This window comes from Leuciscus leuciscus (genome assembly GCF_965113295.1).
Source record: "Leuciscus leuciscus genome assembly, chromosome: 7".
NCBI classification, from domain to species: Eukaryota; Metazoa; Chordata; class Actinopteri; order Cypriniformes; family Leuciscidae; genus Leuciscus; species Leuciscus leuciscus.
The window spans coordinates 21,191,002-21,210,991 of NC_138731.1; the positions used below are offsets into that span (position 1 = coordinate 21,191,002).

The following is a 19,990-nucleotide window of genomic DNA, read 5'->3' on the forward strand; positions in this document are numbered from 1 at the left end:
GCTTGTAAATATCTGGTCTGTCTTTGAGACTTGTAAACATTTCGTGGCCTTAATGTGTTATCAGGATGTTGGAGGAAATCTCAGGCAACGCCCAGAGAGTTCTGGGATCCAGATCAATTGGCTGCAATAGAGCTTTAGAGCATATTGGAAATCTATTCCCGTGTCTTGCTCTGATCCATAGCTGGAGCTTCAGGTATAGGGAGGAATTAGCAGCATATAGCATTCACATAGGGCATATAGAAATCACATTAAGGGAAATATCTGGTGTCAGTTTAAAAATAATTGTAAATAATGTTGAATATTGTTGAACATTAGCTAATTGACAGGTAAATGAAAATACTTGTTGAGTGAGCCAATGATACAATGGTGAACCACTTGTGCTCATTTTTTAAAGAAATTAATACTTTTACTCAGCAAGGATGCATTAAAATGATTAAAAGTTTGTAATGGTATATAATTCGATTTCAATTTGCTGCTTAAGAAACATTATTAATGTTGAAAACAGTTATTTTTCTGGAAACCATGACCAATAATGTTTCAAATAAGCATACCAGAATGATTTCTGAAGGATCATGTGACACTGACTGGAGTAATGATGCTGAACATTCAGCTTTGCCATCATAGAAATAAAGTAAACTTTACCATTTATTAAAATATAAAAAAAGTTATTTTAAATTGTAATACTATTTTGCAATATTACTGTTACTGTATTTTTGATCAAATAAATGCCGCCTTAAAAAGCATAATAAAAAAAAAAACATTACAAAAATTCTTACTGAACAGTAGTGTACATTAGACATGACAGGAGAGTGTCCTACTTTATGTTTGTGAGGCTAAAGAAAGAAAGGTGTGTTACCTGACAGAGAGTTCTCAGTTCCCAGGAGGTTAATTGCATTTGTAAAGGGCAGAAAATTAATAGAGTTTAATGTCAGAAGCCGCCAGCTGGTGCATCCCTTTCATGTACGCACCCGCTTATAGAAATTAATAACATATTAATATTACAGTAGGCCTCTCCTTTTCATGTTGTGCTAAAGTGTCTTCATGATTAGTGTTACGCCACTCACGTATTTGCCAATTAAGCAGGGAATTGTTAAGAGTAATGACATTAATGACTTTAAGAGCTGACAATCATTACTCATTTACGCCTCGTTGTCTCTAAATCTTCCTCCGCTTGATCCCCCGCAGGGAACGAAGAGAGATGCAACGGCTGATTTAACATTTTCCGTCATAACAAATTATCACCGCAGAAACCATGTAAGAGCGCTGTTGCAATTGTTATGTTGCTGTCTGGCTCGTGTCATTTTGGCCAAAACTCACGTCACTTATGGGCGAGAGACGTGGAGAGAAAGAAGAGAAATAAAGCTAAAGAAGTCAACAACTGTGTGTTGCTGTATAAAAATGAAAGCGAGCGAGAGAGTCAGAGGAGGGAATGTCTTTGGAAGTCTTGTGTTGTGAATCATGGAAAATAGCTGTGGCAGCAATGGTTTCACTTTTAAATGCATTGTGGGTAACTGGTACAGTAACTGCAGTTGTCTGAGGTGGAATGGCAGTGGTGATGAAGCTATGATCTAGAGAATATGCTCTCTCTCTCTCTCTCTCTCTCTCTCTCTCTCTCTCTCTATTAGAGCACTTCACAGTAAATAGCTCTCAGATGCTTAGAATTTTTCTTTTCTAGTTGTGGTTTTCTAATATTTCTCTTATTGTAAACGCACAATGTGCATGTGGTGCATGTGCACATTTTTAATTGTCTCGGCATGGTTTATGTGTGTCTGGTGGCTGTGGCCACTTTTTGGGGGACAGATGCTGGTGTGCATGCATGCCTGTGTGCGATCATGTGTGATTATTCTGTCATTTCTTATTTGAGGAGTGTTTGCCAGACACTATGTGTGTGTGTCTAAGTTAGGGAGACTTGTGTATTCATCAGCACTGGTACAATGATCTTCTATAGAGGATATTAATTGTGCCTCGCACGTTTTTTTCCCCAAGTCTCAAGCTTATTTCTAAAATGTGCTGTTTTTTTACTTTATTTTAGAATCTACCACCATTCCTGACACTGTTACGCCTACCCTTCCCCCTCAGGACGAGACAAGTACCGCACACAGGACACCAGGTAATCAAACAGAGCACCTTACTTACAGAAAATATTACTATAGTGCACGAGAATAGATCGCTCTGTTGAGTGAATATCAATATATCCAATCAATTTAATGTATATAAAAAAATACTTGGCTGAGATGTAATGGGAATATCTAGTAGAGCATGTCTCATTAATGAATGTTTATATAAGCAATTTTAGTATATCACACATGCACTTTTATTTACAGTACTCTGCTGTGTAATTGCAGCTTTGCTTTTCCCAGAGCTCTAATAACAGATTGCCGCCCCTCCATTTCTGCACACTTATGAATTGATGAGTAGAGGCTCGCAGCATGTAAACTGTCATGTACAGTGAGACAGGATTCTGTGCACATACAGTGAAACAGGAAAAATGTGAACATACAATGAGACAGAAATCTATGCACATAAAATGAAACTGTATATATATATATTTCATGAGGAAATACATATAGTAGGACACATATAGTCATAGGACAAATATAGTATGTGTGTGTTATGGGAGAGCCTACAACAGGTCATGGAAAATGAGTATGGTTTGCTCTTTCTCTCTTCCCAGTTCCCACCACTCTGTCATCTCTGGGTGGTCTGTGTGACTTTGAGCAGAGTATGTGTGGATGGACCCACGACCCCATGTCTGATCTGAAGTGGTCTCTATATAGTTCCTCTAGTCCTAGTCTGGACCTGACACTGGGATCTGACAGTAAGTGCATCTTAATAAAAGATATTACATACTAATCTCTTCAAACATAAACAAAAACTAAATTTGGCTTGATTAATAAGAATTGTTAGGAAAATAAACAGAAGATGGTCAGAAGGAAGTATTGTGATGAATAGTGGCCTACTGTGACCGTACTGCACAAAAGACATTTTTAGACCTTCTTTTGCCCTTGTCCTCTTTATGAATCCACACACTCACACACATGCGCTCACCTCTCATTTTCCATCCACCCGTCTCATTACTTGTGTGTAATTAATGTGATGGTTGAAATCTGGGAATAGTATCTGTCATTCTCTCAGTCCATCCTCGTTCTTCCTCTGGGAGTTTGTTCATCTCTTCACATCCCTGAGCTTACCTGACCTTTATCAACCCTACGTGAAAAAAAGATGAGTGCTTCACTAATTCTGCATGCACGCGCGCACACACACACACACACACACACACACACACACACACACACAGTTCTCCATGTCCTCACTGCTTTCCTGGAGCACTCTGCCTTGTGAGGCTGTTAAAACAATCTTGCACTGTTTTCCATATGTCAAGTTTTAAAGAGAGATCCAGCAGTAAAGAGGAAAGAATCCTGTTTTAACCATTCCCAAACCAAGTGCACCCCCCAATCCCAAGACTTTCGCTTCTCTCTCTCACACACACACTCTCTCTCTCTCTCTCTCTCTCTCTCTCTTTAACACCAGGGGTGTCACGTCACATTCCTCACCTTCTCCAAACAAACTGTGTAGATCCCCTAACACAAAACTTCTAGAAACTCAAACTCGATTTCACACGAAGTTGGTTTCCATAATATATCTCAATGCAATTCATAACACAAGTAAACATTGTATTCTTAGTATTGTTGCATGTAGTGTTTTAGTACTGTAGCTAGACTCTTTCCAATCAAGGGGTCAAGGTTTGGCTGGTAAGCTTGTAGGTGAGGTAAGTACATCATCTGGGGCCAAAAAGCTACTTTCTCCATTGACTGCCAGATTCGAGTAGATGTTTACAACAGGGGGGTGGTGGTGGCGCAATGGATAAGACACATGCCTTTGGTGTGAGAGACCCGGGTTCGAATCCACTGTGAGACACCAATGTGTCCCTGAGCAAGACACTTAACCCCTAGTTGCTCCAGAGGCGTGCGACCTCTGACATATATAGCAATTGTAAGTCGCTTTGTATAAAAGCGTCAGCTAAATGAATAAATGTAAATGTAAATGTAAATGTTTCATATGGAAGCCTGTTTCTTCTCAGTAAAGGAAAGAATTCAAAAACTAAAAATAGATATGAAGTCACATTAAGAAATATAAAATCGCAATTACAAGATAAAAAGTTACAAAGTCCAAGGTGGAAACGGACTTCTATAGTTATGCCAGTGATGTTTTTGCATATGGAGTATGTTTCTGGCTTCCCAGCATCCCTGGACAAGAGCTGCTCAACTCATTCACTTTATAGCACAGCTCACTCCCATAAAACGATCCAACATCACAGTAAGCCGTGTAGATCCCATGGCTCCTGGAACAGAACTCTGAGCATTCCAGAGTGTTCATACCCCAGTGGTTTAACCAGGAAACGGAAAAACAGAGGGCCAGAAAGGGTTAATGCGCAGTCAGCCTAATTAACTCTAGGTGTAGAAGGTTCCACTTAAAAACAATAATCCCAGAAGTACCTTTCCCTGCCCTCTGGTTACTTCAGGCACATCAACCTAAGCCAAATAGTGTCTATGCTACGGTGAACTTTCCTTGTGAAAGGGTAATTAATTTCCCTATATGTATACCCAAGATCAAACAGAGGAAGTTCTTCTGCTTTAATTAAATGCGTAATCTATTTAGGCATCTCATAAAGGAACACCAGCGACGGCCTGATCTCTGATTTCAGTGCTGTATTTTCAATAAGTTTGGGATGAGAAATGTGTCAAAGTAGGGTGAACGGAAATGACTATGCCATTTCTCTATACATCAGTGTAGGTGGGAGCATTTGAATCATAGCTGAGGCAGCATGGGTAATGATGATAATTTCTGGTGCCACGCTGTCCAGTCAGATCACTCACAGAGTGTTTCCCAACCTTCTCTCTGATTGTTGTTTTCCGCTCTTCCTCTCCTCTCCCATTCATTTTTCTTCTACTTTACTGAGAGGTCCACAGTGGGATCTGACAGAGATTGCGTTGTAAGGACTCTTTCCTCTTAAAACAGGGGGGTGAGGGGGGGTTGTTTTTATGTCTGAGCTGAATTTCTGCTTCCCTCCGGTTCAATTATTTATTACTGAGCAACATAAAAAACAAACCAGATTGTTTAGTGCAATGTCACGGCGAGAAAGAAACAGAAAAAAAGGAACATTTTAAATTTGGCTTACAGTGAAATCACTAAGTAGGACATATTCCTGGATCTACATCGTGGTTGGTGTAGGGTTAAATATTTGCTTTAGGGGTAATGATTAGGGTTGGGAAGTTGTTGGAACATGTTTCTTTAAAAAGAATGTTGTTCCAGGACCAACAAAAGATGTTTAACATCAGCACTTGCTTCTGTCTCTCTTCAGATTTTGGGAATTTCCTGTACGTGGAGGTGAGTCCTAAGTCAGAGCCGCAGCGTGCACGGTTAATGAGTCCATCGGTGGGACCCGAGCGCCGTCCCGTCTGTCTGCTCTTCTACTACCAGCTTCAGGGTGAAGGTCAGGACAGTCTGCGTGTGCTGCTCCGGGACGATGACCAGGAGGAGACGCTACTCTGGGCACTGAAAGGAGACCAGGGGCCCATGTGGAGGGAAGGCCGCACCATCCTGCCTCAGTCCCCTAAAGAATATCAGGTGCACAGAGACTCATCCAATAGAAATCTGTGATGTATATAATGATAAACATTGACTTGAGAGTAACAAAAGAAGTGAATTGACACTAGTAACACAGTAGCCTGGTAATTCCAAACTCTGCTACTTCGCTTTGCTTCGTAGACAGAGTCTGGAAGGGCATAATTGAAAAGCGTTTTCTTTCCCGCGGGGGGGCGATTGTCTGAAGTTTAAAATCATTGGTTACCCGTAAGCCAATCACATAACGTTTGGTTATGACGTGTGTTAGCGCCGGCTCAGCCGCATCGAACTTCCACTGTAAACACATGTATGATGCGAAAACAAAACCATCGAGCGAAATACCGGAGTGAACATGGCTGTGAACGACTTTTGCAGATTATGTGAAGTAAATCTACGCATCCACGGTACAATCAGCGTCTACGTCACGGCTCTCAGCCCGCCCTCTGTTCGTTGATTGGCCGGCTGTTTTGAGGCCAGAGGAAAACTGAGAGATAGGTCGCTATCTCAGACTGAGTACAGAAGCGAACTGAAATTGAGCGGAAGTACGACGTCTGACGTAGTCAGGCTAGTAACACAGTGCTAATCGAAACATACAGCCTTTAATTCTCTTTCTTTTCTGTTTAATTTGCAAGGTTATCATCGAGGGCTTCTTTGAGCGAGGCAGTCGAGGGCACATCTGGGTTGACAACATCCATATGAGCTCCAGCATCGAGCTTGAGCAGTGTACACGTAAGTATCAACATCTGGGTCTTTCTTTGTCTTGCTTTATTTCCCTCTTTCAGCCATCACCCACCAAATTTGTCACCAGGGACCTAAATGAACTCATGCCAAGCACCAGATGCAAGTAAAATTGGCTTTGACGAGTAAACAAAGGGACATTTTCTTTAAATTAAAATGGAAATTATATAAAAAATTATAAAATTGCATTTTTCATTTATATATTTTTAATACATATTGTTTATTGGAAGGGAAAAAAAACAGCAAAATTGTTTCTGGGCTGGTTGGAAATATTGATACATTTTAAGAATTTTTTAATAAATTGTATAAATTTCCATTGGTAGATGTGACAAAAAACTCATTTTGGACCCTGCCTGTCACCAAACGATCCATTCTAACCGCATAACTGTGGCTTTCCATGCCCACCCTACTCTTCCCATTCAAGCCCAAGAAAAATGTTATCACATAGAAAGTGTTTTTCAAGTGCTCGGCTCACACAAAAAGCTGAAAACTAGGCCACACTCGCCCTGTGGGCTCTGATCTCAATCTATGTTTCATTAGTTTCTTTTCCTTCTCCTCTCTTATTTGTAAACAGAGCTTTTCCAGAGCCATGCCAGGGAATAACCCGTCAGGCCTGCTCTCTACGGTGTAGCTTTTCACAAACACAGACCAGACATTAATGTCGAACAAAGCACTTTCGCTACACGGCCAGTCACTCACAATGCTGTGAAGGTTATTTACTGAGCAAAAACATTGCTTTTCCTCTGAGGACATATTATATTTAAACAATGATCAGCAAAAATAGGATTAGTTATGAATCAAGATATTGATGTGAGCCGCCGCTCACGTGCACAGACCCCCGGCTTTGGGACTTCTCTTATTAATTAAAGTTGTTCGGTGTGCATGCGCCAGCCCGTGTGTCGCTGCCAAATCTGTCCCCTGCCTCTCTGCAGAGTTCCTTTTTAAAGTGACTGCATTCCAAACATTCTGAACTGGCATTCTGTTTCTCTGGCAGTCTAAATGTGTGTGCGCGGCACAGTTTGCCAAATGACACACAGCCCAATCCTATTCTCCTCCCTTCTTCACTCTTTCTGTCTTATTTCTTCTCCTTAACCTGTGTTTGTGATTTCAGACCCCTCTCCAAAAGAATTTCGTTATGATGAGCTAAAGTGTTTCTGGGGAGTTCTGTTAATAATTTTACATTTGTTGTTAAAGGGGCTGTAGGAATTTTAATGAATATCAAGCAGGAAATATCCCTACCTGAGAGATATCACTCAAACAGGTGTCCTGAGATATTAGGATATATTTAGCCAATCAGAAGGGTGGAATTCACAGTACATAAGAATTTATTCTGTCAAAGAATAAGAAATCTAGAGAATTGTACAGAATTCCACTACACTGTTGTTATTTATGTGAATATATTTTACTTATCCATTTTCTATCCATATTTTACCCATTTTCTTTTCTAATCCATATTTTATTCTTGTTTCAGAACCCTTCGCTGCATTCCCCCCTGAAATGACTGGTGAGTTTCTGGCATATTGTCATTTCCTGTGCCAATGTTTGTGCTTCCTGCTTGTTGCCTAGCAGCTTTCATCACCTAAAGGGCTTTTGATAATCATTGTATTTTTGGTTAAGCTTCACACCAGCAGCGCACAGGGATTCTGTACAGTCTGTTTCCAATCCCACAGCAAAGTTTAAATGAGTCAGATTCAACACCAATTTTATGTGTTTAGTTGTTTGTTCAGTGACGTTGGTGTCTTGATGCCAAACCATTGCCGTCATCATGGTTAATGTCTTCACCATCATTATTGTCATACGGACATTTGGAGCATGGGCTGAATCCCAGCATGCATCTGTAGCCTCACATCATGTGCTGTGTTACTGTATATGGTGTCGCTATCATGCTAAACATCATTAAATGTGGCCTATAGATTCAGTTGGTCTATTACCCCTCGTATGTCACCCCTTGACATTTCAATAATAGTAGTAGTAGTGGTAGTAGTAAATAATAGTAAATAATGATGAAAATATTTGTTGTTTTGCACATTAAATATAAAAAAAAAGGCTATTCAAGGTGCTTCACAGGTCAGAATGTAAAATGTAAAAATAGACATCATTTTCCTTATGGACTTTTAAGAAACATCTGAGACAAAGTTGATAGAAATTATCACTGAACTCTTTTAAGAACTATTTCAGTCTACGGAGCAATGAAAGAGCAATATCTGAGCAGTAGTATTTTCCTCTGGGGTGACATTCACAAATTTACTACTAGTTCATTGAAAACAGCAAAGAACTCTAATGTTGATGGTAGACCTTATCCTTGTGTAAGCATTGTTCTGGTGGTGTGTGTGTGAGCTGCTGTTCTGCTATGGATGTCATATGTTTATTCCCCAACAGCTGCCTGATTGCGGTCAATCAAATTCAGCTGCAGTGGAATAATATTCATACACTCCATTTTAAATGATTGTGGAGCCCACAAGCCCACTAATACCCTATTCCTTTAGTAACTAACTCCCTTTTTCTTAATTGAAGTGGAAATGATTCCCAGTGTAAGTAGATTCGTTTTCCCATAGCAGTCAAAATTCCTAGATTACATGCGTGTTTATGCATAGACGAGAGTAAGAAGACATGGAGAGAATAGAAAGAGAGATTGGTGGAGGTTTGTGTGTGTGTGTGTGTGTGTGTGTGTGTTTACACATGTGGTGGGTGAGCAGTTTTTATGCACTGCTGGGTTGGGTTCATGGAAGACTTTGGCTTGAGGCAGATGAAGCTGGCACAGATCCATGCATGCAAGAAAACAAAACTTTCCCCCTAGAAAGAAGAACTACAGAGCACTCTCACACACACACACACACACACACATCGGCAAAATACAGCATTACAAAAGAACGTCTGAGAGAAGGTGCTGACATCAGCTGGTGTTTTATGACACAATATGCTTTTATGACCTTCACATTTGGTTGCATAAGAAATTAGCACAATTCCACAATGCATCAGCACATTTTAAGTGAACTATCTGAGATGTATCATCTGTTCACACCCCGTGAAACACATGTCTGCAGTCTTAATGTGATTTAGAAGGACAAAACTCTATCTGAACAGTTATCGATTCCCTGCGAAGGGGCCACTGACAGGCGTTGACGTGCATGTGCATTTGCGTGTCTGTGTTTGTTTTGTTTGTATGCAGCACCAAATCAGAGCAAAATCATTCACATACAATCCAAGATGGCTTGAAGCTATGCAGTCTGCATGCCTCTCTACCCCAAGCCAATTCTTCTGTGTCTCTCCACCAGGGGGAGCCTCACCTGGCTGGAGCGACCCCACTGTGGACACGACAGTGTCCCTGCAGCCCATGCCCACCTACTGGTATTATGTAATAGCCGGAGGTGGCGCCATTTTCCTCCTGGGCTGCGTCACGTTGGTCATGGTGCTGTGTTGCCATCGCTACCACATGGCGGCCAAGAAGAGCCAGCACTCTGTGTCCTACCAGAGCACGTACACGGGACAGTATGCAGGCGGTGGTTCCGGGGGTCTTGCCAGACCTGGGGTGGAGCCGATGCTAACGATTAGGTTAGAGAAGCAAGAGCCCTGCTCACAGTGCTGAGACGACACCGGCGAATCTCTTCATCCCACTATTTCACAAGGACACCTGCATGGTGCCTCTTAAAGTCGAGGATGATGCGAAGAAGATGTGGACAGATATAAGCACCAGAGTTATCGACTTTTTTGTGGAGCTCTGGTGCTGGAAAGGAGGAGATCTGCTGTGCCGAAGGGACATCCAGCCAAAATCCTGACTGGCAGAGACCCCCTTTCCCCCTTCACTCTTTAGCTGTGTGTGTGGATGGGAACCTTACTATGAAAGCTCTAATCTCCTGTTCATGACCAATCCTATTGTACAGTCAAAAGAACTCGGCAGCATTGCCAAAATCAGAGGAGAGCCTGCGAACAGCGACAGGAGTGAGGCATCGGAACAAAAAGGAAAACCGGCAAACATTTCCTTGCATGTGTGCCGCATCTCATGTGCACATAGGAACACTTGAGGCTCGAGGAGTTTGACAAGAAGCTTCAAAGAGACAAAAGCATGAATGTCAAACACTCTGGGACAAATGTTCTTGCTGGAGAATCAGGATATGTGTGGAAGGCTTAGGTACCACGTAATGTACTGAATTTTAAAACTCCTGGTACCTTCTTTGACTATTGAATGAAGCTTCTTAAAAGCATTTTGAAGAATGTTTGTTCTTTTTCAGAGAGTTCATTTTGAGTATCTGTCAATATGTGTCTATATATAAACTCTTCTTTTCTGAAAGTCACTGGGGCTTTGGCACTTACAGTACGTCTGAAGAGATACAGTATGTTTTCCGCCTATATGCAAAGGTCACATGACCCCGCCTTAGCCAGCCTACTCCTCTGATTGGCCGACTGACTGATACAACATTGGCCTTAAGACGCTTCAGTGGCATTGGGCTAGTTCAAGCCAATCACTGTTCTCATTTATTATTTAATCCTTTCGTATTCATGCTCAGCCGAGATCAACCCAAGTGTATATGCAGCTAACTGATGCACTGACTTTATTTTTGTAGCTAACGCTAAAGCAGTGTGTGTATTTGTGTGCTGTTCCCCCAGAGATTTTAATTACACATAGTCTTGTAAAAGAACAAAAGCGGAGAGCTTTGTAAATCTGCCAAATGTTAGACAGTGCGGGAGTGCTTCGCTAGCTGATTTTGCTTCAGGGAGAGAGTTGGCACGTTAGCATGTTAGCTGAAGCCCATCTCCAAGTCCACCTTTTATAGTGTCACTCAATACACCTGCTGATGTCTTACTGAATCACTAAACAACCTCTTATCTTTTTTTGGGGGATGGCTTTTGCCATTTTATCAGTTGAGTTAGACAGCAGACAGAAAAAAAAAAAAATTAGCATTTTGTTTTGTTAGCATTATTTGCATATGACAATCTTGCTACAGATTCTTTTTTTTTATGTATCAAAACATGCTATATATGCAGGAGATTGTTTTAAAATGCACTTCAAATGTGTGCTGCGAGTATTCGCTTCATCTCTTTCGTGTGCTACTTGAAACGTAGCGGTATACCTCTGGAAAAAAAAATACATGCTATGGTCTGAGATGTTCTGTCCAAGTACATAGTGTTCAGTGTTTTCTTGTGCACCAAACAAACACATAAAAATAGGCGCCATCAGAGCTCAGGATGGAAATTCCCCCAACAAAACATTTTCCTCTTTACACATAAAGAGTCTGAGGCTTCATCTATTACTGAAAGCATCTGTCAGGCAGCCACGTCAGATTTTGGTTTCATCTAAAGCAACTGGGATGAAAGGAGAAAGTAAATCCTGATATCTTGTTATGTCCTCCATCTGGCAATAGGTGAAAATAATCCCCCATCACGGACAGGCTGGCCCTTTTCTCGCCCGTTTATCTACTCTTCGCGAAAGAATGTGTGGGGAGATGGAAGGCGAGATCAAAGAAAAGCCTGCTTTAAATATAGACCTTCTCTGCAGAATCCAGGGTCTGTAGGGGTTTGTTTGAAACACAAAAGCACATGAAAGACCCTTGCAGACAGCCAGAGAGACCACCTGACCCAGCAGGCACATTGTTGGAGCATTGTCTCCTCTTTTCCCACCTAATCCTCTATACAGTAGAGTGTGTTCTGGGGAGATGGGACACACGGTAGCTTGCGAGGCGTTAGTTCAGTTCAGTTTTGAGTCATGTGGTCTCCGTTGCGCCGCCATATTGTGAAACCTCTCACTTATTTAAGGCAGAATTTGCGATATGCAACACGTTTCTCTGAGTTTCTGTGGTCCACCCGCCCCAATTGAATGTGTAACAATACTAGCGTCAAAATTGTCTTGTCTCGTCTTGAGCAATTATACCGTTTGATTCCTTACATTTGACACGTGTTCTGGTTTGTTTTGGGCAAGATGCATTTTTCTGTCATGGATGTTTCATATGCCTGTATGATTAATGTATGAATTTATATCAACCTTTTAACCCAGACTAAACAATCGTGATTCTGTATGTTGTTTTGTAGACTGAATGTATTAATTAATTTAATTTAATTTTCAGTTTTTCTCTTTACTATTTATTTTGAGTTGCTTAAAAATGACCTGTCAGCTGATCATAATGTTTTTAAATCTACTGTGGCTTTTTTTTTTAGGGTTTCTTTGAACCATTTCATATTTCTAATTAGGTAATGGACCAGATTACATTTTAAGCCTGTCGTAAGCATTCTTGCTTGGAGTTTTTTTTTTCCGTTTTTTTTTTTTTTGCCGTCTCTCAAACGATATTAATGAGCAAAAGCACTCAGAGGGGGCCCATATGATGCCAAGAGTCTGTCTCTGATAGTACCTGCACAAAACAGCATATGCTCTCACCCCTCCTCAGAGACGGAGACAGGAAAAGGCGGTCGACGTCTAAAGTGTCCGTCTGGAGAAAATGAATTTTAATGTAAAAAAAAAGAAAGAAATCCAGGTTGTATACTCTATATGTTTGCTTAAAAACAGGTCAACTATTCCACCTACAAATCTTGAACTTGATTAATTCAGTTCGGTCTATTGAAGTATTTACTCATGTTTTCTGAACATGAATTTTTTATGTTCATTATGTCGACATTATGCTTAATTTGCATCAAGTTCTGATGGGTTTGTGGTTGTGTGCACTTTTTTGTCCTTTGTGAATGTGGGGCTTTAACCCTGCCATCTATATAAGCTTTTTCTTTTCTCTATACAACGCAGCATTTTCAGCCTGTTTAAATACATACAGTATGAGGTATATTTTAGCCTGTTGAATTTCGTGGTCTTGGAAATGTGGTATGGAATGTTACAATAAAGTGATATTTTTCTACAAACTGCAGCTAAAGTGGTTTGTGCTCTTTTTTTAATGGGTTTTTGATGATGTATAACAGACGATGCAGCTGTTTGTACCCAAGTCTGTGTGCTCATCACTGTACAGTTTTTGCTATTTATGTTGGCCATTTTGTGCTCATACATTGCACTGCTGTTACTGGCTCATGGAACAACAATGCACACGTTGTTTTCTTGGAGTGTACCAAAAGAGCTTGTTTTCATGTAGCCTCTTTTCAATTTGACATTGGGTGTTTCATTTGGGTTGTGTTTGTCTTCCAAACAGAGCGAAGACCTGAAGACCTTGGAAATAATCGTCTGTTCAATGGCAGAGAGCGCACTGGTCAAGGTAAATCTATTCATCAACCTTCAAGCATAGACTGGTGTATTTTAATAATAAACACAAATGGTGTCTTGGACCAGAAACAGAAAGTACAAATGCGGATGTGAATGCCTGGCCAATGCAATAATTTTTTTTTAACATTTTATCACAGAAACGAATAAAAATATTAAGCAACACAGCTGTTTATAAGAAAAATCCTGTAAGAAAATGTGCTCATTAGAATGATTTCTGAAGGATCATCATGATTTATCAACATTTGTTTTCTTTTGTCAAATCAACTCAGATAATTAATGTCGTTCAGATAAGATCATATTTTGAGTTTCTGTTGATTAAACCAAACCTTCATTGTATTAACTAAAAAAAATTATTTAAATGAACTAAAAAATTTAAGGTAACCAGGTCACTTACTTTTTTAAGTTAAACCAACAATAGTTTTTTACAATGTGTGACACTGAAGACTGGAGTAATGATGCTGAATATTAAGCTTTGCCATCACAGGAATAAATTACATTTTAAAATATTTTAAAATAGAAAACTGTTATTTTAAATTGTAATAATATTTCACAATATTACAGTTTTTTTATTAAATAAATACAACCTTGGTTAGCAAAAGAGATAAACATTAAAAGTACCAACCCCAGATTTTTGAAAAGTAGAAAACAAGTCTTATTCAACACAATTTCGCTACTCAAGTGAATTTAACTCAAGTATGTTTGGATATTTTTACTGGAAATAAAGGCAAAAGTACTTAGTAAATAATGTTTCGCAATGAATGGCATGTGTTGCATTTATTGCAGCCCTTACTGTTTATTTTTATCCAAAAACTATTTAGGTCACATTGATACTTGCGAAATTTATGAACTAATAAACATTCTATTCCTGTTTCCAGGGTTCCATTTCCCTGCCTGGACCACGCCCAACCCCTCACGAGAACCTCCGGTGACACGGTACTCAGAGAAAGACAACGCCTGGCTGTACACCCTTGATCCCATCCTGGTCACCATCATCGTCATGAGTTCCCTGGGCGTTCTGCTGGGGGCGGTGTGTGCCGGTCTCCTGCTCTACTGCACCTGCTCCTACAACGGCCTGTCATCCCGCAGCACCACCACACTGGAGAACTACAACTTCGAGCTGTACGACGGCATCAAGCACAAGGTGAAGATCAACCAGCAGCGCTGCTGTTCTGAGGCCTGAAGGGAGCCGATCGGGAGAGACGCTCCGTCCGCTCGTGAACTGGTGCCGGCCTGATCCAAAACTGTGAATGGACCTCACGCCGCTAATATAGGGCTGATCTCTGACTGGGATTGTGGAAGGATCACTGGGAGCATAGAGGCTTCCTGTGGACAGCTCAGCGGGAGTGAAACATGATCAACACATATCAACTTAATGACTTTACCCCTTCAAAAATGAAAAAGAACTTTAAATAAATGTATATTGCTATAGATTTGTAAAGAAAAATACAATCTAATAATGCTTAATGGAAGCTAGAAGAGAGACAGGCACTAGGACTAGAAGACAGATCGCTTGTGAAATCTTGGCCTCTATTGTGTGAACGCTGTGGCCTAGAAAATTGTGGACATTTGCTTTAGTTTAGACTCGTGTCTTTTTGCTGACTTGCTTAAGTTCCCATCTCATCCCGTCTTTTGCCACTTTCTACAACCGGTTTGAAGTGTCAAAGCCTCTTATGAATGTTTTATACATAAGTTCAATCTGTCTGTAGCATAATGTTTTTGTTGTGGCCATTAGAGAACGAGAAAAGAAAATGCTGTATTACATTCAGAAAAAAATCCTTTTAGATTGAAGTATTAGGATTGTCTTTTGAGTCTCTTTTTTTCTCCTTTCTTCTTTTTTTTTTACTGTTTGATTTCTAAGCATAGCGTTAAAGACTCTGTGCTGACAATTTCAAACTAATTTATCGCAACCTATGGATTGCTAAGGATTCAGATCCACTGAGCTAAAGAGTGTTAAGAGAGTGGATAGAGAGTGAGAGCATCTTCTGTTCTCTCCTACTCTCTGTACCCTATTCTTGAAGGAACAAAGACTCAAGCTGGCAAAGCGACTTTGGTGAAGGAGCTGGAAAATCCCCAAGCCACTTTCATGTACAAACAATCGAGCCTTAAGCAAACTGTTTTGGAGGAGAGCCATTTTGAAACACCAGTCTTTGGGTTTAAAGCCACTGGGGCCTCGGAGGAGTCAGGCCTTGCGCTTGCTTTCTTTCATTTCACCTGTCTGTTTACTCCATGGTTTATTTTGGGCTGCTGAAAATGAAGGCTAACAAGACCAGGTTTGGTGTAAGCCTGGGAGAAGGGTGAGAATTTCACAGAACGTTTCACCTCGAGGTGAAGAGAGCGGTAGACCGAGTATGCACATGGGAGAAATGTGTGTACATTTCTTTTATTGTACCTCGACTGGCCTCTCGCTCCCCAGAGCCACGCTGGGAGTTCTGTTGACTTGTGGTTCAGGGGGGGGAGAGGGGCCTTGTCTTATTAGGGAGTGCGGAAATCAGCCGGAGACATGGATTGTTCAGTTGTTGGTGGAGAGAGCGATGAAGGAGGGAGAGATTGTGTGTATTCAGCTCGGTTTTCATTGGACTCTGTTGACTCTTTTCCAAGTGCCTTGGAGCTCTGGCCTGTTTTGGCTTTGCTGCAGAGCTGTGATAGTATTACCTCGTCTGTCTGGGACAGGAGGCCAACACCAAAAGACATGGAGATCCCGGCACTGGTCAGAACAATTGTTGTTTGTAGACTTTGTACAGAAAAAAAGTTCTTTTTTTATTGTTATTATTATTATTTAATAAAGTATGATTAACGATACTTGTGACTGGTGTGAACTTTATTTTCATGGAGGTCTATCTGTCTGTCTATCATCAATCCATTTATCGGTCTTTATATCTTTATCTATCTTTTTATCTGTCTGATCTATCTATCAATCTGTCTGTCCGTCTGCCGATCTATCTATCAATCTGTCTGTCCGTCTGCCGATCTATCTATCAATCTGTATTAGGGCTGGGAAAAAAGTAATCGCGATTAATCGCATTCAAAATAAAAGTTTGTGTTTGCATAATATATATGTGTGTACTGTGTATAATTATGTTGTATATATAAATACACACATATGCATGTATATATTTAAGATTTTTATTTATTTATATATAAATTATTTATTTTTATATATAATATATATTATGTATAAATGTATATACAGTATATACATGCAAATATTTCTTAAATAAATACATGCATATGTGTGTATTTATATATACAACATAATTATACACAGTACACACATATATATTATGCAAACACAAACTTTTATTTTGGATGCGATTAATCGCGATTAATTTTTTTCCAGCCCTAATCTGTATATCTGTCTGTCTTTCTATCTTTCTATCCATCTGTCTGTCTGTCTGTCTGTCTTTCTATCTATCTATCTATCTATCTATCTATCTATCTATCTATCTGTATTTCTGTCAATCTATCTGTCTGTCTATCTATACTGGTCAGTTTATCTGTCTGTCCATGTATCCATCCATCTGTATGTGTCCCTATCTCTATCTGTCTCTATCTCTCAGTCGATATGTCTGTCTGTCTATTTGTCTATCATCAATATGTTTATCTGTGATGTCTGACTGTCTGTCTATCTATAGATGTATAAATCTCTAGCTGTCTATCTGTCTATTAGCCAGTCTGTCTGTCTGTCTGTCTCTGTCTATCTGCCTGTCTGTCTAGCATCTGTCTATCTACCCATTGCTTCATCAATCTGTGCATCTATCATCTTTATCATATCATATATTTATCTACACACACTTTTCACTTTACTTCAGCTCTACTGAGTTTCATTGCACATCGATCCTGCAGGAAAAACTCAAAACACTGGAGTCCATTTGAGTCCCATTTAAGTTCAGCTCATCTCAGACAATCCATTGAAATCTGTTTGCAGTCTTAATTCAGCGCCTGACCTCACTGTGCAGCTGTGCTGAGCGGAGACAGAGGAGAGGTGAGCGACACGTCTCCAAAACACTGTCAGTTTATAGACAGCACCTTCTGACTAGACCACACACAATCCAATCGAACGCATAACCTCCATACATGGACAGAGATTCAAAAATAACAGCCCTCAATGACTAATTAAATGTAACGCTGTGATCTTGTATTTCACCTTAAACATAAACATAGCAAATAATGAACACAGAAGTAGAAAAACAGCATCACACCACATGAGTGAGATATTCAGCTATGCATACATTCAAAACTCTCATTTTAGTGCAGCTTGCTGTGCATCACAGAACAGCAGTGGTCTCCATCTCTGTCTAAACCCAGATCCCTGCAGATACAAGGGCACATTTTGTTTGTTTCCTGTTTGATGTTGACTTGACTAATGATCCATGTGCATAATTATTTTGTTCTGGATCCTGACAGCCCCCAACCAAATAATATCATGAAGCGTCAGTTATGTGGCTCATTCAGGAATGTGCTGTCATGTGGATGCCTGCCGTCCTTCCTCATTAACAGTGACGCCAAGTGTGAGAAATGCAAGTCACCATCCATCAAGGAAGAGCGAGGGGCACAGAATGGAGCAGGGGAATTTGTCAGTATGATCCAGGCTGAAGTCTTTACTGACTCAGTCTTGTAGATTCTCTGAAAATATGTGATGTTTAGGTTTGTTTGGTTGAGAAGGCCTTGAATTGGACTCCAAGCATTAGTGTTACTGGTTGGGATTGTTTCAATCTGCTATTTCTTGTGACGGTCTTTCTAGAAACCAAAGATGTCTTGGGCCAATACTCTCATTACAGCTCACACTGGGCTCTGTTTAAACAACCCCACTAAGATCAATGAAATACATAAAAAATTTAATGGTTCAATAAAACAGCAGAGGATAGAATAAATTATCTATAAATTATCTAATATACTTTGTAGCTCTGGGCATTGAAGGCAATTTTTCATTACAAAGGGGATGTGTTGGGAATTGTAGCTTTCTTTCTGGTCTGTGTTGTAGGCTATATATGTCTGACTCTGGGATTTTCCAAATAATTTTGCTTATATTCTGCTGATTTTGCCATAACCGCAACTCCTGTTAACTTGTTCTTGTTCCTGGCCCAGCATGTAATGTTAAAGGGGACCTATTATGCAAAATTCACTTTTACATGGTGTGTGTAAACAACCAGCCTATAATGGTGAAAATCAACCCACTCCTTTTTTATAATCCCCATAAATCAGAAGCAGTGTCTGAAAATATGCTGTTCAAGATCTTACCCTACTGTGACGTCACAGAGTTATATTCTCATATATTCTCATATATTCTCTGGCTCTTATCTGTGGGGTATTTTAAGATGAAACTTCACAGACACATTCTGGGAACACCAGAGACTTGTGTTGCATCTTGTAAAAATGGGGCATAAAAGGTACCCTTCAAAGATCAATATACTCTCAACAAGACTTTAACATCTTTGCTGTCATAAGAGATGTTTATCCTTTTCATAATAGGTCCAATCATTGCACTGCCTTTTTGCTAAAAGTAAAGTTCCAGAGTAGAGCTCTCATGAGTCTGAGAAGCTGCTGAATGTTTTACTATACAGTAGACAGACTGGGATGTGTAGAGAGCTGTCATGAGCGTTTGAATCAGATTCAAACATCTTCCCAGTGGCAGATGGCTGGAGACGGCCTGAGCCGCCAGTGACAAGAGACCTGCAAAGGGGACAGATGCTCTGTGTGTACAGCATGTGAAAATGACGGGGTCCATCACCAAAACTGTATAATTGTCATGTCTCTCATTTTACTCCACAGTCTCTTTCACCCAACATAAAGTTTTAAAATCAAATCAGTATTTAATGTCCATTTTGAATTTATTTGCAAGTCAAATCATTGGTAAACCACATCAGAGTAAAACAGAGAGCAGTTAGCCAGTCATTAATGCAAAATCAATGCAAGCAAAATCAATCAATGCATTGTTGGGGTTTATTTTGTGATACTGATTGGTGAATGTATATTATTTCTTTATATACTGTATATACTTATGTAAACTAAATAAATCTGTTTTATTTCAACTTAAAATACAATAAAAATGTTTAACTGCTGAATTTATTTCCAATAAAGTATTACCCATAATCCTACACGTGACATCCACTAATTAGAGAAGCATCTGTTACCATGAAAATGGGTTTTGGCAGGACAGCAAAAGCTAGCAAAGTAGTGTCAGCTTACATAGCTAATTACCCGCCTAATTTTAGTTTATATAAGTTGTTAGACTGTTTTCTGGTATAAATACTGTAAGTTATGTCATGAAACTCAATATAGCACAGGGTGATAGGTCCTTAACTCAATCTGCTTGCAATCGTATCATTCTCTAAACGGCACAGCTGATTGGTTTTTGCTGTATCAGTAGCCAATGAGCTCGCGTGCTCAACCTTCAAATACTGGTCAGTATTTTCTGTAGCAGTTGCAGCGCGCTCT

General features: G+C 40.0%; 1 protein-coding gene across 2 annotated transcripts in view; it reads left to right on the forward strand.

Annotated features, from left to right (window-relative positions):
- Positions 1 to 16,354, forward strand: part of nrp2b (neuropilin 2b) — a 73,455-nt gene extending 57,101 nt beyond the window's left edge. Inside the window, exons 11-17 of one of the 2 annotated variants that reach the window (XM_082176479.1) lie at positions 2,033 to 2,110; positions 2,675 to 2,818; positions 5,363 to 5,628; positions 6,258 to 6,354; positions 7,835 to 7,867; positions 13,485 to 13,547; positions 14,431 to 16,354. In XM_082176479.1, coding sequence (XP_082032605.1) covers positions 2,033 to 2,110; positions 2,675 to 2,818; positions 5,363 to 5,628; positions 6,258 to 6,354; positions 7,835 to 7,867; positions 13,485 to 13,547; positions 14,431 to 14,735 — 986 coding nt within the window. In that variant the 3' untranslated portion in view covers positions 14,736 to 16,354. Of the gene's footprint in view, positions 1 to 2,032; positions 2,111 to 2,674; positions 2,819 to 5,362; positions 5,629 to 6,257; positions 6,355 to 7,834; positions 7,868 to 9,638; positions 13,209 to 13,484; positions 13,548 to 14,430 lie in introns of those variants that run through there. The other variant, XM_082176480.1, reaches the window with a different exon arrangement.
- Positions 16,355 to 19,990: the final 3,636 nt, after the last annotated feature.